The sequence below is a fragment of the Daldinia caldariorum genome, assembly GCF_022478825.1.
Source record: "Daldinia caldariorum strain CBS 122874 unplaced genomic scaffold F4812scaffold_2, whole genome shotgun sequence".
Lineage (NCBI taxonomy): Eukaryota > Fungi > Ascomycota > Sordariomycetes > Xylariales > Hypoxylaceae > Daldinia > Daldinia caldariorum.
Window position 1 is genome coordinate 2,806,489 of NW_025953038.1, and position 25,772 is coordinate 2,832,260.

At 47.0% G+C, this 25,772-nt stretch overlaps 8 protein-coding genes across 8 annotated transcripts; 3 read left to right on the forward strand and 5 right to left on the reverse strand.

Annotated features, from left to right (window-relative positions):
• Positions 1–587: 587 nt before the first annotated feature.
• Positions 588–2,658, reverse strand: F4812DRAFT_415602 (uncharacterized protein). Its single transcript, XM_047932988.1, has 2 exons — positions 2,260–2,658; positions 588–2,002 (listed from the first exon to the last, which is right to left on the reverse strand). Exon 2 carries the CDS (start codon positions 1,963–1,965, stop codon positions 685–687), a length of 1,281 nt encoding a protein of 426 aa, XP_047794127.1. The 5' UTR covers positions 1,966–2,002; positions 2,260–2,658; the 3' UTR covers positions 588–684.
• Positions 2,659–3,996: 1,338 nt separating this feature from the next.
• Positions 3,997–7,292, reverse strand: F4812DRAFT_194160 (uncharacterized protein). Its single transcript, XM_047930156.1, has 3 exons — positions 6,514–7,292; positions 4,772–6,460; positions 3,997–4,720 (listed from the first exon to the last, which is right to left on the reverse strand). The coding sequence occupies exons 1-3, from the start codon at positions 6,750–6,752 to the stop codon at positions 4,477–4,479; spliced, it is 2,172 nt and encodes a 723-aa protein (XP_047794128.1). The 5' UTR covers positions 6,753–7,292; the 3' UTR covers positions 3,997–4,476.
• Positions 7,293–7,727: 435 nt separating this feature from the next.
• Positions 7,728–10,719, reverse strand: F4812DRAFT_194178 (P-loop containing nucleoside triphosphate hydrolase protein). The gene is made up of 2 exons (XM_047930157.1): positions 10,132–10,719; positions 7,728–10,077 (listed from the first exon to the last, which is right to left on the reverse strand). Exons 1-2 carry the CDS (start codon positions 10,351–10,353, stop codon positions 8,302–8,304), a joined length of 1,998 nt encoding a protein of 665 aa, XP_047794129.1. The 5' UTR covers positions 10,354–10,719; the 3' UTR covers positions 7,728–8,301.
• Positions 10,720–10,868: 149 nt separating this feature from the next.
• F4812DRAFT_194189 (uncharacterized protein) lies at positions 10,869–12,874 on the forward strand. Its single transcript, XM_047930158.1, has 4 exons — positions 10,869–11,299; positions 11,393–11,702; positions 11,756–12,292; positions 12,347–12,874. Exons 1-4 carry the CDS (start codon positions 11,279–11,281, stop codon positions 12,739–12,741), a joined length of 1,263 nt encoding a protein of 420 aa, XP_047794130.1. The 5' UTR covers positions 10,869–11,278; the 3' UTR covers positions 12,742–12,874.
• Positions 12,875–13,760: 886 nt separating this feature from the next.
• On the forward strand, positions 13,761–15,710 carry F4812DRAFT_194204 (cytochrome P450). Its single transcript, XM_047930159.1, has 4 exons — positions 13,761–14,147; positions 14,307–14,660; positions 14,784–15,098; positions 15,172–15,710. Exons 1-4 carry the CDS (start codon positions 13,974–13,976, stop codon positions 15,400–15,402), a joined length of 1,074 nt encoding a protein of 357 aa, XP_047794131.1. The 5' UTR covers positions 13,761–13,973; the 3' UTR covers positions 15,403–15,710.
• F4812DRAFT_467741 (uncharacterized protein) lies at positions 15,667–17,260 on the reverse strand (the record flags this gene model as incomplete). Its single annotated transcript, XM_047938698.1, has 4 exons — positions 15,667–16,283; positions 16,329–16,699; positions 16,736–16,939; positions 17,176–17,260. 4 exons carry the CDS (start codon positions 17,258–17,260, stop codon positions 15,930–15,932), a joined length of 1,014 nt encoding a protein of 337 aa, XP_047794132.1. The 3' UTR covers positions 15,667–15,929.
• Positions 17,261–20,662: 3,402 nt separating this feature from the next.
• F4812DRAFT_194351 (SPX domain-containing protein) lies at positions 20,663–24,803 on the forward strand. Its single transcript, XM_047930162.1, has 7 exons — positions 20,663–21,083; positions 21,182–21,266; positions 21,436–21,558; positions 21,618–21,668; positions 21,730–22,531; positions 22,591–24,401; positions 24,465–24,803. Coding segments are annotated over exons 1-7 (3,057 nt in total). The 5' UTR covers positions 20,663–21,081; the 3' UTR covers positions 24,648–24,803.
• Positions 24,456–25,745, reverse strand: F4812DRAFT_194545 (uncharacterized protein). Its single transcript, XM_047930164.1, has one exon. It carries the CDS (start codon positions 25,649–25,651, stop codon positions 24,959–24,961), a length of 693 nt encoding a protein of 230 aa, XP_047794134.1. The 5' UTR covers positions 25,652–25,745; the 3' UTR covers positions 24,456–24,958.
• Positions 25,746–25,772: the final 27 nt, after the last annotated feature.

The following is a 25,772-nucleotide window of genomic DNA, read 5'->3' on the forward strand; positions in this document are numbered from 1 at the left end:
GACAATGCTCTCGTCGTGGTCTTATCATTATCGATCAGAAACACTTTCGTGTTCCTACAACCGTTCCCACACGAGACGGCTTGTACCAAACCGGAGCGGTTTCATCCAAGCCAATGTCAGTGGACTCGTAATCCCGCATCACTAGCCAGATCCGTCACCCCGTCTCTTGTCCATACGCATTCCCGTCAACTCCTCATGTGCTCCTCAATTCCTCGTAAGCTAATCAATTGAGTTGTCCCGTTTAGTAGGTAACAATGGTATCGAAAGGTGAACGAGGGAGTTGTATGTCGCTTTGAGTACTAGATAGGTAACGATGGTGATACTAGTTTGATATGAGAGTGAAACGCAAGTAATCCAAGCACCAAGAAACAAGACCCGAGACTCTGGACCATGGAAGTCACTTCAGCCGAATATATATAGTAGTTCCATATCCCCCTCATTGGTAAGTTTTTTAAACCTTGAAATTAAGATCTCCTGGACAACACATCTAGAGCAGATTCGCTGATAGAAATATCATGCACAAAGGATAGCAAGTTGTGATGCAAAAGGCCGCTGGAACTCCTTTTCGAATCCAAGGACAGAATGTTAAAAAAACGACATAGTACCGTTGCTCGAATAAAGATGTATTCTGCCCAGGTTCGGGTATCATCTGAACAGTAATGAAAAATCAGCGAAGAAAAGCTTTTAGAAGTTTTGCGAAATGCCCGTGCTTTGTTGAGGGTAGTGCGACGGATTCTCGATACGTGTATTACGTCGAGCTGGGTTATCCCGTATGACAGGTTGACCATATGCGCCATCGGCGTAGGGGTTGTTGCCACCATATTGATCTAGATAAGCCGGACCTCCGTAAGAGGCGCCATTGTCACCAGAGCCATCTGATCTGCCGGCGGCACTGTAGGATGACGAGGCATTCGAGGGTCCACGGCGAACGTCACCGTTGCCGGTATTGCCATCCGGACCCATAGCGCCGAGGATCTCACCCTCCGTTGGAGAGTTAGACCGGTCGTTCATTAAACCATCCCCTGATCTCGTGTCAGAAAAATTGCCCCTAGTTGGCGACGTTGCGTCCGAATAGGCCACACCTGCTGCACCACCAGACATAGTGGTGGAAGCTTTTCGCCCGGTTGAACCCGCAAGAGTAGTAGAACCCCAGCCACGATATCCCGAGCCATCCTCCTTCATCTCGTAAGCCCCCGGAGCAACGGCGCCTCCTACATCTGGCAAAGTCGGGTCGTTGTTCGGGTTGTAGCTGTAGTCTTCTACTTCCTTCCGCCTCTCCTCTGCAGCATCTTTCCGTTGCTTACGTCTCCTCCAGAAAAAAATACCCGCACCAACTAGCAGCGCCACGGCAGCGATTGGAACTACAACAGCAACAGCAATTTTGGCCTGCTCGGCCATGTAAGGTGAATTGGAAGCGCCCGGAGATATAATTGCATCCGATGGGCCTGTTGTAGAGGATGTTTGACTTGTTGACTGCGAAGACTGCGCAGCAAGCTGAGTCGAGGTAATCGTGACATATGAAGTGCTTCCATCTTCACCAGTGGTCACTTGGGTTGTAGTGATGACAACACTTGATGACAATGGTGGTGGTGTCTCCGTCGTAGAGCTGGATGGTGGCGTTGGTGTAGGGACAGGTGAAGTAGATGTTGATGTAGTCGTAGGCGCTGGGGGTGCAGAGTTACTAGTAGTCTCAGGGGAGCTGGTAGTGGTGGGGGTGGTAGTAGGAGTAGGAGTAGTAGTAGTTGGCGGTGGTGGCGGCGCCGAGGTAGTAGTTGATGTTGTCGGGTCCGGAGTTGATGTTGGCGGATCGGGGGTACTGGTGGAGGTGGTCTCGGGAGGAGAAGGTGGTGGTGTACTACTACTAGAAGTCTCTGCTGGAGGACTGGAAGTCTGAGTCGGGCTTTCAGGCGGGCTCGACACTGAGTCCGGTGTGGACGTATCGGCACTTGTACTGTTGGAAGACATGATAAACTGCCTCCTGGCTAACAATCCAGAGAGATGCCTAGGGGGCAACATGTTAGCATCACGGAATGGCCAAGGAGAATGGTGGTGAAGAACATTGTAGACAGCTGAAAACACAGTTTGAAATATAACGTTAATAACTGATGGCAAGAGGGTCTAAACAAAGTGGAACACAGTTCTGATGAATGGGGCGCTGGTACTTATGGTGGTCCAATGAGGTTATCATGGAATGTGTCGCAAATCGCCACTGACTGCACAAATTCTTAATGAATAACAAACAAAATGAGAAGCACACACCTTTTTACAACTGCAACCTGCTAGGCCGACTTAATCAACTCACAGTCAAATAAGACTGGGTGAGAGAGAGAGTCGTAACTCTTTTTAGTGAAGTTGACAGTCGACTTGGCCACTGTTTCGAGTTGGGTCGTCTTGAGACGCGAAGGGGAGGGCGCCAGAAGGGAAAGCAAAGAACGACAATAGGACAACAATATGGGGGAATACAGTGGCACAACCAACGGGTGAGCAGTGTTAACGAGAGCAATTGGGGAGAGCGAATTAGAACCGACGAATAGGGCTAATACATTAGGTACGAAAAGTCCACCGTGCAAGGGGTGAGCTTCCTACTATGTCGGTAAGGCGTGGCTGAGCTCTGTATTAATTTTTATTATTATTCTTTTTTTTTTTTTTTTTTTTTTTCCTTTCTCGTTCCCGCTTGTCCCTTCACTTCTCGTGTTCCCTCTCTCAGCTTATGCAAGGAAATTGGAAATGATAGGATAGGAATGCAGCAAACCAGAACGGGCAGAAGGGGCGGAACGGGTCCAGGAGTTCTAGTTTGTAATAAGTCTCGGTAGGTAGAAATTACGATAGTTGGATTCCATTTAACAAAACAAAGGTCAATTGAATTAACACATTAAGTCATAGACTTGAAAATGTCGTCAGAAGTGAACCACAATACCTAGGTAGATTGAAAAGACGAAAAAGAAGATGGAGAGAATGGGAAAGGTGAAAGAAGGTCGACAAGGGGTGCGCTGCGACTCCCCATGGGTGAAGATTGGCAGTACTATGTACCTATCATAATAAAAAAGTTGGAAATTTCAATGCAAGACGGATATGGACGATCCGGGAAGGTAATTCCAATTGAGTTTAACCTTGCAGCTTTTGTGGGAATATCCCCGGGCGCTATGATTAATTTTTTTAGTGACTTCGTTTAAACATTTTGGCCGACTTAGCAGCTGCTTAGTTTGTGCTGTACAGGGTACACTAATGCCTTAAACGTATTGGCGCTATTCTTTCCGCGCTCTTGTCCCTGGACGCTTGGCAGCTGTGGCGTAGGTATTAACCGCTCTCTAGGTAAGGTAGGTACTGCCCGGGCTGCTCAAGTAATCTACATCACTAGTGGCGAATCAGAGAGAATATCTTAAAAAAACAAAACAAAAAAAAAACAAGATACTTTATCAGGTTTAACTACCAACCAAGAATTAGAACTCGAGGACCAACCGTCTCATGTATAAGAACGACTCCATTTTTTGTCTCACAGATGTTGATTTACCCCTGACTACAAAGCCATGATGCGAACTAGTATGATATCACACACAATTGGCCAAGTAGGTATGCTTCTAATTATATCCACCAATTCGATATTTACAAAATAGAATAACAACAGCTATAAGGTAGAATATGAGATAATGTCTGCTTCTATGCGAACTACGAGACTCATTCTCCGCACTCGTGAAAGATATTGCATCAAAACATCTGTTCTTTCATAGACAAGTCAAAACAAGGATAACATAATTCACGCAACTGTAAGCCCTATACCCTCTACGTCGGGCAGGCATAATCTCAAAGAGGACAATCGATTCCTTGCTTTGGGGGTTTACGTAGGTACGTAGGTAGGCATATAATGCACGATTTATAGTTTCTCCCCAACGTCATTCCCGCCGGTCTACGATCGCCTGCGGAGAGTGAGCCGGAGTAAAAAATCAACAACTCTTACACGAGGCATCTTATAAACAAAGCGGCCCTGAATGATACATGCGCCACCGTCCAAGTAAGCGTTCGTCAGCTAATAAAGCATGAGCACCTGCGCGGTAGGTCCTAAGTCACAGAGACAAGATATCTAAATACACCTACCTAGCAAATTGTACAAGCAGACAAGCCAAAAGAATCCATATTACAACACAGTATAGGTAGACTAAAGATGAGTTAACAGAAACTATGTTGCAACGCCTACAAGAAAAGAACTAGCCACACTGATTGGTTATATATTGTCAAATAAAATCAATAAACAAAAAATCCCTAGGTATCTGTCGGTACAAAGTGAACCGATCCTTCTATATGCTTTCGCCATGCAAGGTAAAATGCTTCGCCGATCATGATTTGCTTCCCATATTACTCCCTCGAATGGAAGAAAAGCGGCATTAACACTACATATTTGACCAGATATACAAGACAGCTATACCACTGCCGCCTACGCGATCCTGACTGTATATCGAGCTTTATGTTTCATTAGTTGATCTAATTCCTCATGTTCCATGATGGTTTAAGAGTGTTGCCCATCGCCTGCTGCGTGAAAACGGTATCTCCCGGTAGACGGCTGACTCTGCCAGCACCGCCGCGAATGGCACTGAGATTAGCAGACGAAATACCGCTACGGTTGCTGACAACACTTCCAGAATCGCTCGTCGCCTCAGGATCCTTAAACCGGCGCGGGGGAGCGAAGTCGAGGGCAGTGAATGTGCCTGATTTGCGCAACAGATGCCTGGAAACTTATTAGTATTTAATATCAAAAACTCATCAGGGATTTACTTACGGGCTAGGCAATGCCGGCGTCTCATCGAAAGCACTCACTAACGGTGAGTGGATTGGCGTGTTTAGGACGTAGGGTTTACGTTCGCCAACAGGGCTTTGAGATCGACCGGCTGCAAGGTCTTTCATGGTAGGAGGAGGAGCGAAATCAATAGAGTTCATAATAGCAAACGAGTCATCTCTCAGCTTAGAAGGAGTAGGCAACGTGCTAAGCGCAGCAGGAGGGGGCATCGGCTTTCGAGGCTTTCCTCCCATTCCATTGCCCGCAACGCGGTTAGAGGCTGACGAGTCCGGGCGGGGACTCATCGGCGCCCATCTACCAGCTGATTGGGTAGAGCCAGCCCTGGGTCGTCCACGGGGTCCGTCGGGCATGTTCATGCTTCCATTAGGGCCGTGTCCGGGAGGGCCACGTGGTCCAGGCGGTCCACGAGGTCCGGATCCAGGCATTGGTCGTCGGTTACTTGGAGGGGGAGTCATAGCACGGCGAGTAACAGGCTGGGCGTACGGCATAACGAATGCATTGCTATCAGGATCGAAAAATGCGGTTTCGCCCAGATAGTTGGCATCGTAATCGTCATAATAGGCTGCTTTCTGCGCTACTTGCTGGGGAATCGGGGGTGGCTTGCCAGAGTCAGTCTTCGTCTCCTCAAAGTACTCCTTGTAGAAGGACCGAATTCTGTTGGCTCTGAATTCAGGATCTTCAGACTCGAGGAAATCCTCCGGCGGAAGAGGACGGAAACCTACGGACAGCCTTCGGTTATCCTGACCTGGTACACCCAGGCCAGCGGAGGCCGGTTGCCGAGGCTCGTTTCCGCGCGGCTGCGCGTGTCGATCGCCGCTAGCCGTCACCTCATCATCTACATCGTCAATCTGGAAATGTGCCGTGTAATTCTCATAATCATCCGCGGTGTTGGATCCAGGAAGCGACTCGTTCCTTGGGGGCCGTGCACCCGCAGGGGACGATTTAGCATTGGAGTTCTGAGAGGCGCGAGCATCTATGATACCTAATCCTTGAGCAGACTTTGCAGGAGAGCTCGTATTAACCGCGTTGACGGACTCGGTAGAAACAGGTCTAGAATTGGATGTTAAGTCCCGAGACGGAACTTGTGAAGCTGCAGCAGCCGGCTCCTGAATTTCTGGAACCTTGGGGACAGCTGTGCTATCATCAACGAAACGGAATTCATTCTTAGCCGAAATCACAGGTTCATTCCCTCCCGACTGGCGGCCTGATGATCGCTTTGCGGCAGGAGGCACTGGCTGAAGAGGAGATGGTGGAAGCCCGTTAGGTGTGTTAACACCGAGCCTCTGTCCAGGTCCTGATGAACCACGATCGGGACCTCTCTGGGAAGAGCGTAAAGAGCCCGCATCACTACCTCCATAGCTAGTAACAGGTCGGTATGGATCTTCGGCCTGATTAAGGGTCCTCGCGAGTGATTCTCGCGAGTTTTGCAAATTAGGGGGCAGGAGGTAAGGGCTGGAAAGGTTCATGTCCATAGAAAGTTGCATTTTGTGACTCGGGTCCTTCTCCTTCCCAAAGAAAGCACTCCGCCTCTTACCAGCTTTCCCGGGCACAGCGCCCTCAAGACCAAAGTCCATTGATTTATACTTATCCGTCTCATCCTCTTTCCTCTGTCTGACTGTTGTCCTGTGATGTAAATAAACCAAGACGACAAACGCAACTCCAACCGGGATGCTGCGTAATTTTGTTAGTTATGCCAAAGTAAATGCTTAAACATGGATCCTCACCAAACACCTAGGATAATTGCAATATTCATGGAAGCCCCGACTGGCTTCTCATCGAGCTTGTTTTCCCTAGGGGTTAGTTGGGCAATGGTATTCGTTCCGGTCAAAACAGAGCTGCCAATCCCGTGTCCGGTTTCTAATAGACCAGGTTGCTCTGCCTCCGAAGGCAATCCTCTTATATGAAGATGATGGTGCCCGTGGCCGTGGCCGTGACCACGACTGTGAATGGAATGCCCCGCCATGGTGTCCAACTTCACTCCCTCTATCCCTTCTCTTAAAATATCAAAGCAGGCGTCGATCAAATGGAGGTTGTTATTCTAGGCTCATACCAAAACCGTGTTCGGGATAGTCGTCGAAAATTGAAAGAAGCGCCGGTTGAATCAATAATCCCGCCCACTTTGCTGGAATCGAATAATAGATATTCTACGAAATCGGCGTATCAACACTAATTGCCTAGGCAACGCAAAGCCGGAATGAATGACTCGTGATAAGGCACAAAACGAATGACTCGGAAGTTGGCTATTAAGGAATGGCACGCCCGCTGGCAGGCAGTTGGGTCGGTTGACCGATTGTCGAGGGACTCCTGAATTAAGCGTTGGGGTGAATGGGATGAAGGAGAGAAAGAGTGCTGCAAGAAGCGAAAGGGACGAAAAGAAGGTGATTGACCGAGTACAAATGCAGAGTATCTTTTCGTTGACCGGGGTCAGGAGAACGAGCGAATGAAAGTTAATATGGCGGAAATGAATGAAGGGGTTGTGGGGACTGTGATAACTCTACGTACTGTGTAGACGGGAGGGACAAACATTCACCAAAAGGGAATTTAGGGAAAACGCATGTCAGTCAGTGCCATGTGGTACAACACTGTGCAGTCAGTACCTGGATTGGAGCAAGGGCATTACAAGGGCATTACAAGGGGACTAATGCAGGAACATAGAAGCCATCCAATCAAGTCCCACAATATTCCAAAAATGCACACAATATGACATGGATCAGCTAACTCTAATCCGGAAAGGAACTGGTCCAATTAACTCACCCCTTTTTAGGTGACTTGGTCAGCCCTGGCGAGCTCCGCTATCTTCCCCTTTTCTAACTGCTTTAAACCAGCTTGTATCCCAGCCGAAATGAGAAGACAAGGCTGCTGAACCAATCTATCTATAAAAAATAAATAAAATAAAAAATAAAAGATGCACTGTCATATACATATGTTAGGTATCGACAGACTAATTAGCTTAGGTACCTCTTAAAGGAAGTGTTGGTTTTCAATCAACCGTCTCATCAATCCTTTTGGTAGTAGCATGCAAAGTACATAGTGCATCTGTTATAAATAGGTTCAGATGGTTCGTCAGATGGCTCCGGATTTCGATCCTAAGGGTAACATGCACCATCTACTCAAGCCTGTTGGAGTAGGTCGAACGATTAACAGTAATCAAGGAAAATCCCATAAGTCCGGGAATTAACTAATTGAAGCTTAGCTACTTACATAGTAGATGCACCGGATGCACCAATCCTAAGAACAAGCTTGTTTCTTTTTGAAACTAGCCCTGGCGATTCCCTATTTGCGTCTCAGCCTCAACTGGTTCAACTACAAATATTGTTTCATAGCTTGCTTCTCTTTAACGAGCATACCTCAACTACCTATCTTGGATAGGGAGGTGTGGATATCAATAGAGCACCTAGTCCCGTAACATAGGGGCCAATACGGCCTCGACCATAATTGTCAATTGACTACCAAATTGACCAGTAAATTCTTTTTTTTTCTCGTTTGCCTCCCCTTTTTTTTTCGGTAAACTTTCAACACTTAATCTGGTAGTATTCTGAGGCATACTCTAAAAGCCACTCCTTCTCAATTTTGCTGATATCGCGAATAAATATCTTGTTTCCGGTTTCCATAACCTCGTGAAAAATAACCCAGTCTGCCTTGCGATTAAACATCAATGAGCTAGGGTGTGCATAGAGCGTCGTTCCACCTTCGACATTGCGGAAGCTCCCATCGGGTTGCATTCTAGCCGCGTGGGCAAAATAGCCCGTCGTGAGACATCGTCGAATCTGCTCTCCTTTATTGACCGGCGATGTCCTGAGGCTCTCATCTATCACTATTCCAAACCGTTCCAGGTAGCGTTTCAGTTGCGCTCTGATACTCACGGCACGGGACATGGCTTTAAAATTGAGATGGTTGTCGTGGCAGAACTTCGATTCTTTCTTGCCCTTAGTTATAAATGCTTGGTAGACATTAAGAAGCGTCAGGTGATCCCCTTCCTCTGCCGCGAATTTCCGTCGTGAAGACTCTGCCAGCTTCTTTTCTCCCTCCCTCTGTATCCATACGGAACTTCCTAGGCTTATCATAGCCGCAATTGTAAGTATTTCGCTAAGGCAACCAAATGATGAGGCTGCCAATAGGGTCTTTGCCATCATAGGCTCTACCGCAAGCTCTGCCATTCGCATACCCAACGGTCTTGTGAGTTTGGCGTACTCATCTAGGGCACCGAGAGAAAAGAGCAGCTCTGTTGCCTTAGCCATCAGTTCCGCTGGCGGCGGTGTTAGATAATCGAAGCGGACGACGTTGTCGATACCGAGCGCCTTCAGCTGCAGGATAAAGGGCGCAAGGTTAGATCTCTGTATTTCCGGGATGTTCGCATCAGGTAAGGCTTGGAAAGCCTTTTCCGTGTAAAGTCGAAAACATTTGCCTGGCTTCGTACGCCCAGCCCTTCCCGCACGTTGCTGCGCCGCCGCCTTCGAGACAGGCGTTGCTGTTAAAGATTCAATACCAATCTTGGGATTAAAAGCCCTTAACTTGACGAATCCCGAATCAATAACGTAAACAATGCCATCGATCGTCACGGATGCTTCCGCGATGTTGGTCGAGATTATGACTTTTCTTGTGTTTTCAGGCGGCCTATCAAATATCAACATCTGTTGCTCTGTTGATAATCCTGCGTATAGCGGTAAAACAGAGATTGATTGAACAGCTGGCGGAAGTTGAGCTGCTCGCTCCGCGATGGCTTGGACAGCCGCGTCGATCTCTTCGCGGCCGGTCAAAAAGACAAGAATGTCACCATGCGGCTCTTTGGCATGGATGTCGAAAACCGTAGATATCGCCTTTTCAACGTAGTCTTCCGCTGGCGACTCTAAATAGAGAACATCTACGGGATACATTCTACCTTCGATGCTAATTATCGAGCCAACTTCACTCTTGTCGCCGTCAGGAGGTTCCTGATGGTCAGACTGTTGAGAGAAGAAGTTGAGAAACTCTTCCGCCTGAAGAGTAGCGCTACTAATAATAATGCGTAGCTCTGGTCTTCGCTTCCGTATCTTCTTAAGAAGACCAAGGAGAATATCCGTGCTTATCGACCTCTCATGGGCTTCGTCAACCATGATAACTGAATAACGCGATAGCAGAGGGTCGACCAAAGCTTCTCGGATAAGTAGTCCATCTGTTAAGAACTTAATTCGGGTTGCTGCAGATGTCACATCTTCGAACCTAATGGAGTAGCCTACCTCCTTTCCTAGCTCACAGCCATACTCCTCGGCTACTCTGATTGCGACTGTTGTAGCAGCTACTCTTCTGGGCTGATGCGACATAAGTTAGCTACAAACGATAAAAAAGAAGCCGAGGACTCGTACCTGAGTAACACCAATTATCTTATCATCAGAACACCACCCCGCATGCTCAAGAAACTGCGGTATTTGTGTAGTTTTCCCCGAGCCTGTTTGCCCAACAACGGTTGTTACCGGGTTTTTCTCGATGAGATACAGCAGAGTATCGTGATACTTGGCGATGGGTAGCAATGCTGCAGGTTTATGAAGAGCAGGGATGAATGTCGAATTGAGGTCAAAGTCTGCCATGGTGAATAGTTTCTTTTCTCTTCTTCTGGTTTTTTGTTTCTTTTTTTTTGGTTCCTCTTCTTTAGGTGTAAGTCTTGTGTATTTTGGAATTACTACAAAATACTTGCGTATCCTTATGTTAGGTACCTAAGGCTCTAATAAATGTAATTTGAGGCTAAGCAGATAGTAAAATCAGCCTTCAGGACGTTTGCAGCAGGGGTGCGAACACCATTTTATTGAGGCTAGGTACCTAAGCAGCTAAGTCATAAGTATTTGTAAGGTCGTTGCGACGACCAATGGTATACCTATACCTAGGTACCTAAGTGTTATTGAAGAGGCGGAGGTAGACACATGTATGGAAGTGAGTTCTCTCTTCTTTTTCTTAAGGTTTTATAATGCATTAGGTACATGTAGTACCTGTATCACCATAGAATGCAAACTGTCTAAGATCTGTGGCGCAGTTGTTCGCAACCACCGTATTGTACAATGTACTCCAGAGCACCGCTCAGCCCTGTGGCGGGAAACGTCATCCTCCCGTCGCAACTCCTATTGAAAGTTACCTAGACTTATTGCCCCTCAGATTGGCGGAGATACATTAGGTAGGTAGTGTATATCTTACATAGGTATACCTTATTAGTAGGTACATGTATCATATGCGCATGAACCCGTAACTACCTACCTACATGTACCTAACCTACATAAGGTAGCTGGTATATTTTATTTTGTTTTATTTTAACTCTCCTGTTTTACACTTAGTTGCGCTTAATCAGGCAAATGTTATTTTATCCTTTTTTGTTTTCTACTCCTCTGTTCCTCCTCTTTTTCCTCCTCCTCCTTCAAACGATAGCTCTTTTTCATTGCTATTTTACAAATAATTGTCTATCAAGTCGTATCCACCTCCTATCCACATCACATATCTCTCTCCTATACCTTGCTTGATCCAAATATGTCGGCCCCAACTGATACGGTAAGTTTTCATGTGAACAATAGTCTGCCCTTTTCCTGCCCTTTTCGATTCTCGACCAAGATTTCATTCGCTGACATTCCATTTGGTAACTAGACCAAGGCCAGTCCAGCGCCTGAATCTCCGACCACCGTACGCCCATTCGAAATGGACGACGATGATATTCAAGAGACGGGCGTTCTAGGCGATGATAATGCCCATCAGACTACTGCGACTTCGACGGCTGTCCAACCATCCGCAACTAGCGAAGAAACCGCACCGCCGAAGCCTCCTCGTCCGCTTACCGAGCGACAGAAGAATGAGTTAATTCTCAAGGAGGCCTTTCCAAGCATCGAATTACCGGTCATCAAAGCCGTCTTGACTGCAAGCGGTGGTCAGATCGATCCAGCCTTCAATGCTCTATTAGGTATGCGTGGCAGTGTTGAAGAGCCAGACAGATTTTATTAACCGTAAACGAAGGCATGAGCGATCCAGATGCTGCTCAGAACGAACCCGCGCACGAGGCTGCCCCTCCGCCTCAACCTCCGCGACCTGCTGGGGCTAGAAGTCCGATGTCGCAAATAGAGGCAGACGAGCTCTACGCCCGAGAACTTACTCAATATTACGAGAGCGCTGGTGCCTACGAAGCAAGGACAACGAATCAGGGTCCCGGCGGCCAATATCGCAGCCAGGCAACGGGCCTGAAGCCCAATGAGATGTATGACCGAGACCACAGCTTCATCGACGATGAACTACCCATTATCAAAGAAAACCTCCGTAAAGGCTTCCTCGAGACTCAGACAAAGGTCAACTCCTGGTTTACCAACTTGAAGAAGAAGATCGACGGCGAATACGATGAGAACGAGGATGAAACGCAGCCCTCGAAACATCAGCGCCAGACTTTTGGTAGACGTAGCGGAGAAGGCTCACGGAGAAGTGCGGACTACCATCGCTACGACGCCGATCCACAAGTTCTGAGCGATGACTTCGCAGGGATGAGGCTTCGCCCAGATAGTAGTTGGTGATACCTAATTATAGTACATAAAATAATTGCAGCTAACACTAGCATAGGGCCATCTCAAGATCGACCATCAAGCAACCCAAGCATATACAGACCGTCGCCGTCTACATCTCCTAGACCAGAGGGTCGCAAAGTTGCGTTCAAGGAAGGAGTAGAAGATATTGACCAGTATAACGCCTCTCCAAGAATCCCGCCCAAAGACAGCAGCTCAACTCCACCTCCCGGCAAGCAGAGCAAATGGCAACCTTTATCTACAATTGAACCCAATCCGATTACAGATAATGACCCTTTTAGCCTCGGCGACAGCGAGGATGAGAAGGACACGAAAGAGAGGAATGGCGGAGGGATTAAGATGGAAGACACGGAAAGACTCAAGCAAGCCACAGCAGATGCTATGGCTGACAGCTTGGTTGGTGGCTCTGGTAAGACGAGTGGTAAGGATTAGCTGAGGGCTGGCCAGGTCTAGTTGATCATTGCAAGTTGGGTGATGACCGGAGAGCGATAGGGATAATGTTGAATGATGCTGATTGATTACGTCCTGCGCGGCTAGGCTTAAAGCTATGTGTTACATTGACCTTTATATCTCACATGCTTCACGTGGAAATTTCCGGTTTGTCCAATGTTTTTCTTGCCCTACGAAATCAGAATCCCGACTCCCGAATTGTATACCCAGACAAGTAATAAGCTACTGCATGCGCGGACCAACAACCTATGGTCTCGACCACGAGACAGGCATCGTACCAGACTACGGACAAGGGAAACGGGGTAGAAATAGGAGAGGGAAAAAGGTTAATTGGCTACCTTTCACGGGGTAATAAGTGGCAAAGTTGTATATTTAATCAACTAAGGCAGGTAGCTATGCAAAGCTATGTCATGCAGTCTATACCCTCGTAATAAATTGGCATATATTCTAACTTGTACCGTTGCGTCGCTATCTCAGTACGGGCACGGGCATATATAGACAGACCGGGAACCCTCCGACACGACACAATAAGTATCCGATACTACGATACCGATCCTTGTTATTCTGTAGACTATATTGCGACCTAGCCCCGCATTAAGTGAGTCTCGGAAAGATATAAGTACCTCTATAATACCTACCTCCTATACATCACGTCTTCTAGGGATCCGAAAGGCTTATATACCTACCTACATACATAGGTTAGGTATCTATGTAACTCGCCATCTATCACAGTTTTCGCCCTCGCAACATATAATAGGTGCGTATCTGTAATAAGATATAGCGATGCCGTGGATATTAGACTCGTTAGACGCTGGGATAGCCAGCGCTACGAAATACACCATTTTCGTACCTATATCGATAGCGGTATGTTTCAAAACTTCGTGGATGTACGGTAGGTAGTTGGTATGTAATCTAACAGGAGCTAATGAGATTTCTACGCGGCATAGCTAGTCATCAGCGAGATAGCGATACTCATCTACAATCTTTACTTCCACCCACTCCGTCGCTTTCCCGGTCCAGTCTTATACAAAGCATCCCGAGTACCATGGGGGATCAGGTTTGCTACCGGTCGTCAGGCCTTCTTCGTTCAAAAACTACATGATAAATATGGTCCAATTGTTCGGATCGGGCCGAACCATCTTTCCTTTACGGATCCGAAGGCGTGGAAGGATATATATGGACATCGCATCGGCAACGAAAGCAATATAAACGAGATGACAAAGGCAAAGACTTTCACCAAGCCGATTCGCGACAGGCCGGAAACCATATTAAGTCTAAACCGAGAAGACCACTCCAAGTTTCGCCGCGCCCTTTCGCATGGCTTCTCAGATAGTGCCCTGCGTCAACAAGAACCCCTAATTGCAAAGTACATTGACCTTTTAATCAGTGTAAGTTGCCCAGAAACTCTGCAAGATGTCTCTATTCTGTCTTAGGACCAAGACGAAACAGAGGGTACTCTACTTCTAACGTAGAAAGCCCAAGTGCTGCATTAATAGGCCCCTATCATTAGAACCCCTTTAATTGACCCCGATTAACACGCGTTACAGAGGTTACACGAAGAATATGACAATGGGAAGAAGAGATGTAATCTAGAAGCTTGGTATAACTGGACCACATTCGACGTTGTCGGCGATCTGGTTTTTGGGCAGTCCTTCCACTGTCTCGAGAATATTGATTACCACCCCTGGATCGAGAGCATCTTTAAAAGTGTGCGCTTCAGCGCCATCATGATCGCCTTGACTTACATCGGCCTGGGCGAACTCGTACAAATCATAGCCAAGTGTGGAAGTTCGCTTAGGAGGGCGCGGCAATATACTAGAAATATGCTGAACGTGCGGCTTGCTATGGAAGGGAAGCGCGATGACCTTTTCGAAGGCATCGCTAAGAAACGTGATGAATGGGTGTGTTTCCTTTCTTTCTTCTTCTTCTTCTTCTTCTTCTTCTTCTTCTTCTTCTTTTTTTTTTTTTTTTTCATTCAGGGCTTAAACACGGAAGTTTAGGTGCTGACATCTTTTTTCTTGTAGAATATCTCGTTCGAGATGCTGACTGCAAACGCATTCATTCTTGTGATAGCTGGATCCGAGACAACAGCAACAACCTTATCCGGCGCCACATCTCTTCTTCTGTCTCACCCAGATATCCTCGAGAAACTTCAACGGGAAGTCCGTTCGTCGTTCAAAAGCGCAGATGAGATCACGATCACTTCCGTCAACAAACTGCACTACATGCTCGCGGTCCTCAACGAAGCACTGCGGCTTTACCCCCCAGTCATGGCGGGTTTAGTTAGGACAGTGCCCCGTGGCGGCGAACAGATCGCTGGGCGTTACGTACCCGAAGGCGTGAGTAGATAACTCATTCAATATTCACCAGTAGCCATACGTGAATAGTAGAAACGAACTTACACCCATGTAGACACTAGTTGAAGTGCAGCAATGGTCGATCAATCATAGCAAGGACAATTGGAACGATCCTTGGGCGTTTCAGCCTGAGCGATTCCTAGCCACTCCTGAAGCGGCCGCAAAGGACGGCGACAAACTCGAGTCACTACAGCCCTTTAGTGCAGGGCCAAGGAACTGCATCGGACGCAAGTATGATAGGATAGCTAGCTTCTCTGATTTTTTTGTATACAACAAGGTAACTTGACTAACATCCACTTTCCACCAAGCCTCGCATACGCCGAAATGCGTCTGATCCTAGCCCGCATTATTTTCGAATTTGATATAAAGCTCTCGGAGGATAGCAAGAGATGGATTGAGCGGCAGGAAGCGTTCATGCTGTGGGAGAGGTCAGTATCTCTTTGGTTTCACCCACCCCACCCCCCTTTTCCTTTTTTTATATTACCCTGGGGTGGAAAGACAGTAAGATAGAGCTGGTTCAATGATTCGGCCACCAGTCGCTAAATCTAGCTGTTACTAATGCTTTCTGGAATATAGGATTCCCCTTCACGTAACTCTAACGCCAGTTAAGCGGTAGTCATCGTCATCTTATGCCTTGAATTAGGTAGGTATATGACTATTAGGGGGGGGGGGGGGCATATTTGGACTAGATTGTCTCCCTGAGCACGGATAAGACGTGTACATGTATGGTTGTCATTCCAAATATAATCACATCAGTATTCATCTTATCTGTATTTCCTACGAGCCTGACCAATAGGTATTTTTTACAGTTGATTAGAAACCCGCCACCATTCTCATCTTATGTATCGTTCCGTTATCGTCTACTGTAACAGGGACCGAGTAGAATGCATCTGGTATGTCTTTCATGTCGATGATATGAAACAAGGTACCGTCAAGATGGCAACCGACATTACGTAGACCAGATACTCCAACAGGCCCCTGTGGCAAAGTTGATAAGTACTCGCCGTTAGTTTTCCAGAACGTAAAAGCCGTGATCCAATCCAGAAAGAAATGAATGCCTGAGCCGCCTTGCCAGTTCACCATCCTGGACCAGAAAGATTGCACCTCGGGACTTAGTAGGCTTAGTCGAGCACGGCGGCCAACAAGTGTGTAAAACTGGCCCGGCTCCTTTCCCATGCGGGGCAAATATTCTAGCCTACGTCAAATTTTGACCCAGTCCTCTCTTTTGCCAAGAAAGGTTACAGAGGGTACCGCACATGCGAGTGTAAACGTGTATTTGAAATACTCCTGCAACACGCCCATCATAAGAACGGCAGCCGTGACCATGTCAGTGTGCGTAGTTGTGGTGAAATCAGGCATGATCCACGCGGTCAAATATGGATCAATGACATTCTTTTTTATATCGCCAGTCATCTGGATCGTCAACTTTCCAAAGTCCGAGGCGGTAATACCTCCCACGTCTACTACTTCCACTTTTTCTGACCTTCGTGCGTGACAAAGAACGGCTGTAGCTCTTCGGCATGGGCATTGATACGCGCGCTTATTTGAGCTGGAACCGTGAACTAGACGTCTTCTGAGTAGATCTTCAGGCGGTGATGGCTGCTATAGGCCAAGAAGACCACCCGCACAAATCCGTGGGGAGATAGGAATACTTGTGAGTTTTTTGTGATTAGGATTGAGGACTGGGCTTGTTCCTTCAATTTCTTTGCCTTGCTTTGGATAAGAGGCTTTTGGGAGCTCTTCAGGAGTTGCTGCTGCGTCGCTCCTTTTCCAGGCTCTAGGGGGGTTAGCGGCAACAATTTGACGTGTTTTATTAGGTATACCTAGGTAATCAACTTGGTTTACATGCATACGATATAATTTATTTATTTAATCATTCATATATAACGGACTTTTGTTAATAGTAGCTAGATGCTCCCCCTTCGCCCCCTTTACGGCATGGCCGAAAAATCTTGAGATTTTCATTCCATGATCATTATTATAGAATAAGCTTATTATTTGATGCTGGCAAAAATAACTACCGTCAGCTGTCATAAGTAGTGCTCTCGTCAAGGTAGACCTATAGGATGCTCCTCATGACTGGTAGTAGGCAGATATCCCTTTTCACCATTTAGGTGATATCCTTTGTAACTCGTCGCAACCATATTAGATCATTAGATTAGGTGTTATTATGGTAGTATTGAAACTCGATTCCACGATGTCCAACTCATTTTGGTGTATGTATATAAGCTACTTATATATATCTAATATTTAGCCCAGTTATCATCAGTCCCCTACATCGAGGAGCATACCTAGATAATATGTATAAAAGAGATATTTATGGCATTACTAGGTAGAGGACAGACAGAGCGCAGGTGAGCGTATGGAATATAGTACTTACTATTCAGTCGAACAACCTAATGAATATACGGTAAACCGTAAAGAGTAGCCATCGGGATGGCCCTTTACGTTAACATGGAAATCAATCTGGATGCATGACATGGTGTTAATTTAATGAAACTTTTACGATAGCTGCAAGGGCACATGAATATAGAGAGTTGCGGTTATGCTTGAAATGGAAATGGATAAAGAAGGAAAAGGACGTGGTGGTAGGCAACAGTAAATTCAATTCCCGAGAGGGAGGCAAAGCTACGAAAGTAAAAAAGAATGGAAAAAAGAATGGCAAAAAAAGCTCGGAGCTGGAATTGAATCCAGGACCTACGAAAAACTGCTTTGTAAATGTCGTACTGTCAAGTCACGGGCATACCAGTCCAGCATATGACACCACGGTGCAGTTTTCTCTAGCCTCCAGTCACCCAGGGATACGTCCTTTTTGCGGGGTCGGCTGGAGGTTTGTAGTTTATTAGGATATATATGTCTTGCTGCGGGTAGGTGTGCATCTACCTAGGTACCTAAAATATATCTTGTTGCCCTTGGTGAAGTCCGTGGGCGTGCATACTTATCTTTAGGTTCCAGGTGGCAAATGAAGTTACGAATGGCCTCTCAGGCAGCAACTTACTTAGACTGACTTAATAGCACTTCATTAGCCCAACCAGCTAACCACCTTTCAAAACTCTACGACCGAGAACTTGTCGCTTTACTTACATTTCTGTTCTTACGCCTTCAATCATTTTTGCGCAAATGCAGTCCGGAAAACCACTCCTATAAATGTTTCGACGTGATGTTATTGTGCTTCCTATGACTACGTAGGTATGTAGCTCCTCGGAGGTTATCAATATCCACCCCTTAGATTATAAGGGAACGATAGTAGCTGCTATTTCCTCAGAGTAGCTGCTATAGATTCGGAATCTTTGTGAAGACGACATTCATCCCCTATCTTGATGCTTGATAGGGGTAAGGGGCAACAAGTCAATATTGCGGTACCTGCTAGGCCCCTACTTCTATTTTTTGCATGGTGCGGGAATCCGACATCAATATGCCTTGGTCATAAGTCCATTATCGACCCTATCTCGTACAAAAACCTAAATAGAGAGGTCGCTATTGAATTCAGGCCCATAGCAACCTGCTCAAGCACCTAAAATGAATGCGCTTGTCGAGAATGATTGCCGTGACCGCCACTCCTTGGGAACAAAGGAGATGTTTGTATATGCTCTTCGACGTGACATACTCTTTTCCCCCTTTCTTCGGCCTAAGTGAGTTTCGCCATCCTGAGAGACACGCCATAGTTTTGTCCTTGAGCTCTGGATCAGCCTTCAAGCGAGGATGATGAGGATACTCAATATCGATCCAAGAGTACTTGTAAGTCATGGAAACATTTTCAATTACTCTGCCGCACAGTAAATTCACAGGTATGTGAGGAATAAATCTGGATTCATCTTGCAAATTGACAGAATCAACAGCTTGACAGAGTTACATAAAAAGTGGAAAATAGGGAATATGAGATCTTAGCAATAATGCAGGAGTTATTAACGTATAAGTCGAAGACCGGAAAAGACGTGGTGATGGAATGAGCGGGAGAGGACGGCGCAGCACCGGGACTTGCCGTTTCTGCCCCCGGGCTCGGAGGGTACACCCCGACAGCCCGGCAGCCGGGCCACCTAGGTACTCTCACTCAGCCTCGTGCATGAGATGTCGAAGGCCACGAGGTGCAGATGAGAGGTTTGATTGGTTTAAATTGATATATGGGAAAGAGGAGAAAGGAATAGGTAGTTGCGATGTGAAGTGGATCGATCGCCCCCAAATGTGTGGGGCAAAGCTGCAACCCGTCCCCAAAAACTGAAATCCAAAGTATTCGGTACTTAGTACGTGCGCCAGGGTTTGCTCGGGTGATGGTATATATCCGCCAAAATAAAATATAGGATCGTGAAGAGAAGTCTATTTAGTAGTGATGCCAAACGGGAAATGTTTTTTTTTTCTGTTAATATCTACAAATAGCGAAATATCCAAGTACCTAATGCAGTAAGTAGGTACATATTAGAGGTACCTAAAATACTTCTCTTACATAGTAGTCTCTGATTCTTTTGCTCCAAGTTCCCAACTAACTTAGCGCCCCACTAAAATACCTCCTAGATGAGAAAGTTGCGTTTCCCCCTCCGACTGTATTTTTAAAAAAATACTACATGCAATATTAAAATAACTACTACGAAGTATGTACATCTAAAAGACGACCCCCTCCAAAAGCTCGTCTGTTATCAATCTAGACGCTGGCACAAAGACCAACCAGGATTAAAAAAAATAAAAATAAAAAAAAACCACCAAAGGAACTCAACAAGCTCATAGGTACGTATTTGATTCAACCACTCGCTAAGCTTAAAAACAATGACTTCAGACGCTCGATCCACAGTCGGATAACCCGTACGAACAACATCATATGTCCAAACATGTGAATGTAACGCGCATAGCTTGCATACAGTCTACTACCTAATAGTCTATATAACTAGCTACCTAGTTGACAAGGTTGTAAGGTTGCAAGGCTATTGGGTTGCTGGGTTGCTGGAAGCTAACAAAGCGTCAACACTAGCTTCTCGGCGTTCAAGACCCAGAGACCCAGTCGAGAGGATTCGTAGTGCCGTATGGGCTTGACGTCGTGAAGCTATTTTTGACTGATGAGAATTTCTCCATCTTTTTCTTCTAAGGTACCTACCTTTCCTACCTGCTACCCCTCCAAGAGGAGTCACCGTCGCCATATTAAAGTCTGGGGTACGTCCTCAGCATAACTCTCCTGCGTCACACCCACCTTCATCGAACCTATCAGAGCATATCAGAACCTTCGTTTTTCTCGTTACCTGCTATTTACAACCAGCTCCAAACCCTTCTTCATCGGGGCCACCAGCCGCTTCATGTAAAGAACACCACTGCATTGCGCCCCATCTGACCCCCACATCTCCGTTTAGCAGCAATCATTGGATCTAATTCCTAATATCTTGGCCTGTCTGCGAGCTGTCTGACCAAACGCCTTAACCTACCTGAAGCTCCAACTCCCAGTGCTGGAGCGTTGTTGCACGACCGGTTTAGATCGTCGTGAGTGTGACCTTAACCCCCCATCGTCACCACTTGCTGGACCTTGGGTCGTGAGACTTCAAATCCATCCGGAAGGCGTAGTGCTACACACCGGCTACACTTATTAGGTCCGAGGCCCTCATTCTTATTACATCAATCTAGCCTAACCCGGACTCCTTTATGCAGCATTCCGAAGTAGCGGCTGATACCTAGAAGCTGCAGGTTGGGCGGGAATTCTGCTCATGAGCTTGCGCCCTACTGGAACTCTCCCCTCTCCTCAACTTGCCACATACCCGGAGCTTTAGTTCGTCTGATGTTACTTTATCCCTGGCTATCGAATTCGGTTTTCCGTTTATCTCTAGGTCGACTCTCCCGTCCCTAGTACAACCGCTCCCCTGCATTTGGTTACACGCGGGAAATAGCCGTTTAAGTCATATCCATTGAGACATTCCTTCTCTACTGGCCCCGAGGCATCTATCTAAGTAAACAGCCCTCGCAGGCTGGTTGCAGGCGCCTCTGCCGCACCATGTAAGTTTTACCCATCAGTTGCTGGCTACCTTACTTCTTTGCCTACCGCGCTAGAATACCGCCTCTTGCGCCGATAGGGGTTACTAATGCAGCTTCAGGAAGTTCGGTAAGCAAATCCAGAAGCGCCAGCTTGAAGTGCCGGAATATGCTGCCAGCTTCGTGAATTACAAGGCGCTCAAAAAGGTACGTCAACTACTGCTTTGTCTAGCATATCTCAGTCAATAATGCGTCTTGGCTTCAATGGACTCAGGTCTACATCGATTGAGAAGCATGGTGGTTCCTATTCGCACTATCTCATATGAAACTTAAGTTGTTCAACAATTAAAATTGTGTCACTGACACTGGCCAACAGCTCATCAAGAAGCTCTCTGCTACCCCGACTCTGAGCGCCCAAAATGATCCTCGCTTTACTCCCACACCGGTGGACACCCAACTTGCCTTGCAAGCGAACAAAGCCAAGTTCTTCTTCCAACTGGTAAGCTCTAATCTCCCAGGGGACAATGCACATTCGTGAGTGGTGCTAATATCGTATAGGAACGAGAGCTCGAGAAGGTCAATGTATTTTACCTTCAGAAGGAAGCTGAAGTAAGTCTAGTTTCCATAATTCACAGTCCTCCGCTTGGATCTCTTATTGACATCGACTAAGCTGAAAGTCCGGCTTAAAACATTACTGGATAAGAAGAAAGTTCTGCAGTCCCGCCAAGGTGTATCTAGACGGTCAGCCAAATTCACAACGTTGGAAGAAGGGTTTCAGCAATTTGCAAACGACCTGAATAAACTTCAGCAGTTTGTTGAGATAAATGGGACTGCCTTTTCGAAGATACTCAAAAAGTGGGATAAGACCTCAAAGTCTAAGACTAAAGAGCTATATCTCTCCCGTGCTGTGGAAGTACAGCCATTCTTCAATGCCACGGTCATCAGCGAACTTTCGGACCAAGCAACAACTAGCTTACAAGAGCTCGGGGCATGGGCAGACGGGGATCATGTTCCATTTGAAGCTCGGTCGGAACATATGGTGAGTAGCCAACACCTACTTGGAACAGATGAAGGCGATGCAGATAGTCTATTACTCGACACAGCCATCAGCGGTAATCTAGAGTCTCTGAGAGATCTTGTGTCCAAAATGAGAGCTGGTTCCAGTGCGCCATCGGGGAGAGACATCTCCTTGATGGAAAGAGTAACTCGGACCTTTCTCGCTGCCATCCACGAGGCACCGCAAGCTTCTCTGGAAGTCCTATTGGAGACTGGGCTCGTTGACATCCGATCTGAAGATGATATCAACGAGCGAAACTGCCTTCACCAAGCTACTATCTACGGGAATTCGTTTGTCCTGAATGTCGGCCTTGCAGAAGGAGTCGAGGTTAGCAGAACAGACGTCTATGGGCGCGTGCCACTGCACTACGCAAGCATGCACGGGAGATTGGACATGCTTGAGCAGCTTCTCCAAGGTAAGGACACATAGAGAACGCTGGGTCTGATTATGTTGCGTGCTAAATCTAGTGTGCAGCCGATCCAACAACAATCGACCTGATAGACCATGACAATTTTACGCCGTTAATCCACGCTATCATCCACGGCCACATCACTTGTGTGCACCGACTTCTCTCAGCTTCCTCCCGCTTAGACCCAAAGTCAGAGACGGACCATATACCACTGAATCTCGCCTGCGAACATGGGTCACTTGATATAGTTAAGCTCCTCCTGGAGCACGGTGCCCAGATACTTCCTGATGCCGAAGGATTGTACCCGCAACATCTTGTGGCTCGGTCGGGCCAGACACCTCAGCTACTTCGGTTGTTGCAGAGCTACGGCGCCGACTTGGACCAAATTGACAAGCTTTACGGTTGGACGCCACTCGTACATGCGGCAAGCGAAGGCAACGTGCCTTGCTTAGAAGAGCTGCTGAATGTGGGCGTTGACCCGAATATAGTTGATGAGAAAGATTTGCCTGCGATGTACTATGCGGCGTGGGAAGGGCATCTAGAATGCATACAAAAGCTTACGCCTTATCAAAAGGGTAAAGCAGAAAGTCCACTGACGATGCAAGCGACGGGTCCTCTCCTTGCCCCGATGGGAAGTGGAAATTCCCCTATCCCTATGTCTCTCGATGCTGATGCCATTCCAATCCTCGAGCTTCCACCGCCTATAATACCTCTAAGACGCTACGGCCATAACTTTCTCGATACGAAAACCGTAATTCAAATTAGCTTCCAGGAGGAGGGAGAGCACCCCTTGGTTTTCTTCCATGACAGCAAATACCCAGCCGCTCGACTAACCATCTCCTCCAAAATATCCGACCTCATCCCGAAGAATATCATGCTACCCTTTCAGGAAGACACCCGGCTTGTATCATTCCAAGTCGACAATCTTGATACCTTTACCCTTGATTTTGACGTTTTTCCTACTTACGGCGCGAAAATAATTGCAAAGACGGTTGCTCTTCCAAATACGTTTCGGGCTTCTTGGAGCAGCTCAGGGAAATGCTGTCTACCGTTGTTTGACCCTAGGCTTCGGGCTATTGGCCAGATCACGTTCAATACTCAAGTCATCAAGCCTTTCCAAGGCACTCCATTGGAGATCGCAGATTTCGAGACTTACTGGAAGGCGACGAGTCAGCTAGATCAAAACCCAACTATGTTTGTCACTGGTTCGAGCTTGTCTGGTGACTTTGTTCAGCTATATGTTCAACATACAAGCGATGGTATCCCCGTTGTATGGCCGCGGTGGGTGATACAATGCGGCGGTATTGATGTATCCATCTCACGACTATCATACGAGCAATTCTCTACGGTTACAGCGTCGAATTTCGGTCGAAATCAACTTCACATGATACCGTCGCACGGCCTCGATAACATTGCTGAGGTTCACCGAGCTTTGAACACCGCAGGAGTTTCTTTGGAGCAAGCCCTCTCTTTGCTCCCTAATTCGATGCACGTTGACCTGCAGATTATCTACCCGTCGGAAGAAGAGGAAAGAAAGCTCGGATTAGGACCGACTGTGAACGTAAACAGCTTTGTAGATTCTATACTAACTGTAGTATTTGACCACGCGAGGGAACAACGAGCGCAGACGATGTCGGCCCCTGATACTGTTAGGTCGGTGGTTTTCAGTTCTTACAACCCGACGATCTGTACAACATTGAACTGGAAGCAACCTAACTTTCCCGTTTTCCTATGCAATGATCTTGGCCGGGAAGACGTTATGTTGTCGCCGAGTGTGATTCAGAGCAGTGGGCGAAGGAGGTTTTCGGTTAAAGAGACGGTGAGGATAGCGCAGAGCAACAACTTTATGGGGCTTGTCTGTTGTTCTCGACTATTGGTGAGTTTTTGCTACCTACCTAAAGTAAAAGCAGCTACATACGTGATATACTAATAATACTAGAACATGGTCCCTGCGCTCGTGGATGCGATAAAATCGCATGGGTTAGCGTTGGTAGTAGACAAATCGGCCGAGCAGGCGACGGAGTCGCATATGCCTACCGATGCCTTGCCCGTTCCTAAGGGAGTTGACGGCATATTGAAGGGTAATGGGGTCTTGAGATTCAATGAGTCTATAGATGTATAGACAAAAACTATGGTTGGAATTACATGTTGGTGGTCGTGGGGCTATTCCTTCGTCCCCTTTGGGAGGTTTTTTTTTATTTTTTTTATTTTTTTATTCTTTTCTTTTATAAAAAGATATATATATATATATAAGGATGGGCTGCAGAGCTCGGCTTTATGCTGGAAACTTGTGTGCTTAGCACTAGCTTCGATGACTTGTGCAAGACTTCCAAACAAAAGATCATTTGCCTTATGATAGTGCTCTTGGGATTTAATGCAATGATACCTCGATATTTCATACGTTGCAATGGTTCTGTGATATATTCACACGTATTAAGCTCCCTTGTATTCATACCGTAACGCACTTAGATCCCTCTCGGGGTCCACGCCGCCCATAACTATCTTAGCTGCTATGACGACGGCGTACACGACGGCGGGCAAATTACTCAGCCCAACGTGGCCCCATTGCTGCGGTTGTTCCCTGGCAGAAGCTCCCGGTTTCGATACGAGCCCAGCGAGGACTAGAACCACGCAAAGCGTTATGTTAAGATACGGGAGGTATGTCGTTAGCGGGGAGTCGCGGCGGCCTTCAGCCCAGAAGGAGGCGGATGTATTATCCGTGCCAAACTGCTTTCTGCGCTTTGAAGCACCCTCGCTTCCTCGACTAACCCACTGGTCTATCCCGCGTATGCCCGTCACGCCCGGCGGCAGAGCCCACAGCATCCATGCCGTGGCCGCGAGACTCGTTAGGCTAAGAAGGGAACGGATGCGAGCGCCTGTACCTGCGCTTCCGACTCGGTAGGATTGTGGTAAGGCGACGATATATGGGATCGCGGACACGATGGGCAGGACTAGTAGGAAGAGTCTGAATTGCGCGTTTCGAGCGTCGTTTTGGCGCGCGAGAGATTGTATTAGGGCTTCTTGCTCTTGCTCGTCGAGAGCGGCGGGGAGGGAATCCGAGTCCGAATCGGAATCGTGGGTGAAGGGGCGGCGGATGCGCAGGTTGGCATTTTGAAGGGATTCCATTTTTGAAGAGAAGAGTATTGACTGACTAGCTGATTTGAATTTCCATCTTGAAGTTATTGCTTTATCTAGGTAGTGCTTATGTTTTGCGGCCAGTCTGATAGTTGAGCAATATGAAGTATAA

Excerpts from the sequence above, each read along its gene's own strand:
- F4812DRAFT_194204 (XM_047930159.1), top strand. The coding sequence starts at position 13,974 with ATGACAAAGGCAAAGACTTTCACCAAGCCGATTCGCGACAGGCCGGAA. Across the intron at positions 14,148-14,306 it reads ACATTGACCTTTTAATCAGT|AGGTTACACGAAGAATATGA; the intron begins GTAAGTTGCCCA and ends CACGCGTTACAG. Across the intron at positions 15,099-15,171 it reads GGCGTTACGTACCCGAAGGC|ACACTAGTTGAAGTGCAGCA; the intron begins GTGAGTAGATAA and ends ACACCCATGTAG.
- F4812DRAFT_194178 (XM_047930157.1), bottom strand. The coding sequence starts at position 10,353 with ATGGCAGACTTTGACCTCAATTCGACATTCATCCCTGCTCTTCATAAA. Across the intron at positions 10,078-10,131 it reads AGATAATTGGTGTTACTCAG|CCCAGAAGAGTAGCTGCTAC; the intron begins GTACGAGTCCTC and ends ATGTCGCATCAG.
- F4812DRAFT_194545 (XM_047930164.1), bottom strand. The coding sequence starts at position 25,651 with ATGGAATCCCTTCAAAATGCCAACCTGCGCATCCGCCGCCCCTTCACC.
- F4812DRAFT_194189 (XM_047930158.1), top strand. The coding sequence starts at position 11,279 with ATGTCGGCCCCAACTGATACG. Across the intron at positions 11,300-11,392 it reads TGTCGGCCCCAACTGATACG|ACCAAGGCCAGTCCAGCGCC; the intron begins GTAAGTTTTCAT and ends TTTGGTAACTAG. Across the intron at positions 12,293-12,346 it reads GAGGCTTCGCCCAGATAGTA|GGCCATCTCAAGATCGACCA; the intron begins GTTGGTGATACC and ends ACACTAGCATAG.
- F4812DRAFT_194160 (XM_047930156.1), bottom strand. The coding sequence starts at position 6,752 with ATGGCGGGGCATTCCATTCACAGTCGTGGTCACGGCCACGGCCACGGG. Across the intron at positions 6,461-6,513 it reads GCAATTATCCTAGGTGTTTG|CATCCCGGTTGGAGTTGCGT; the intron begins GTGAGGATCCAT and ends AAAATTACGCAG. Across the intron at positions 4,721-4,771 it reads ACGCCGGCATTGCCTAGCCC|GCATCTGTTGCGCAAATCAG; the intron begins GTAAGTAAATCC and ends ATAAGTTTCCAG.
- F4812DRAFT_194351 (XM_047930162.1), top strand. Across the intron at positions 21,267-21,435 it reads ATTACAAGGCGCTCAAAAAG|CTCATCAAGAAGCTCTCTGC; the intron begins GTACGTCAACTA and ends ACTGGCCAACAG. Across the intron at positions 21,669-21,729 it reads ACCTTCAGAAGGAAGCTGAA|CTGAAAGTCCGGCTTAAAAC; the intron begins GTAAGTCTAGTT and ends ACATCGACTAAG.
- F4812DRAFT_415602 (XM_047932988.1), bottom strand. The coding sequence starts at position 1,965 with ATGTCTTCCAACAGTACAAGTGCCGATACGTCCACACCGGACTCAGTG.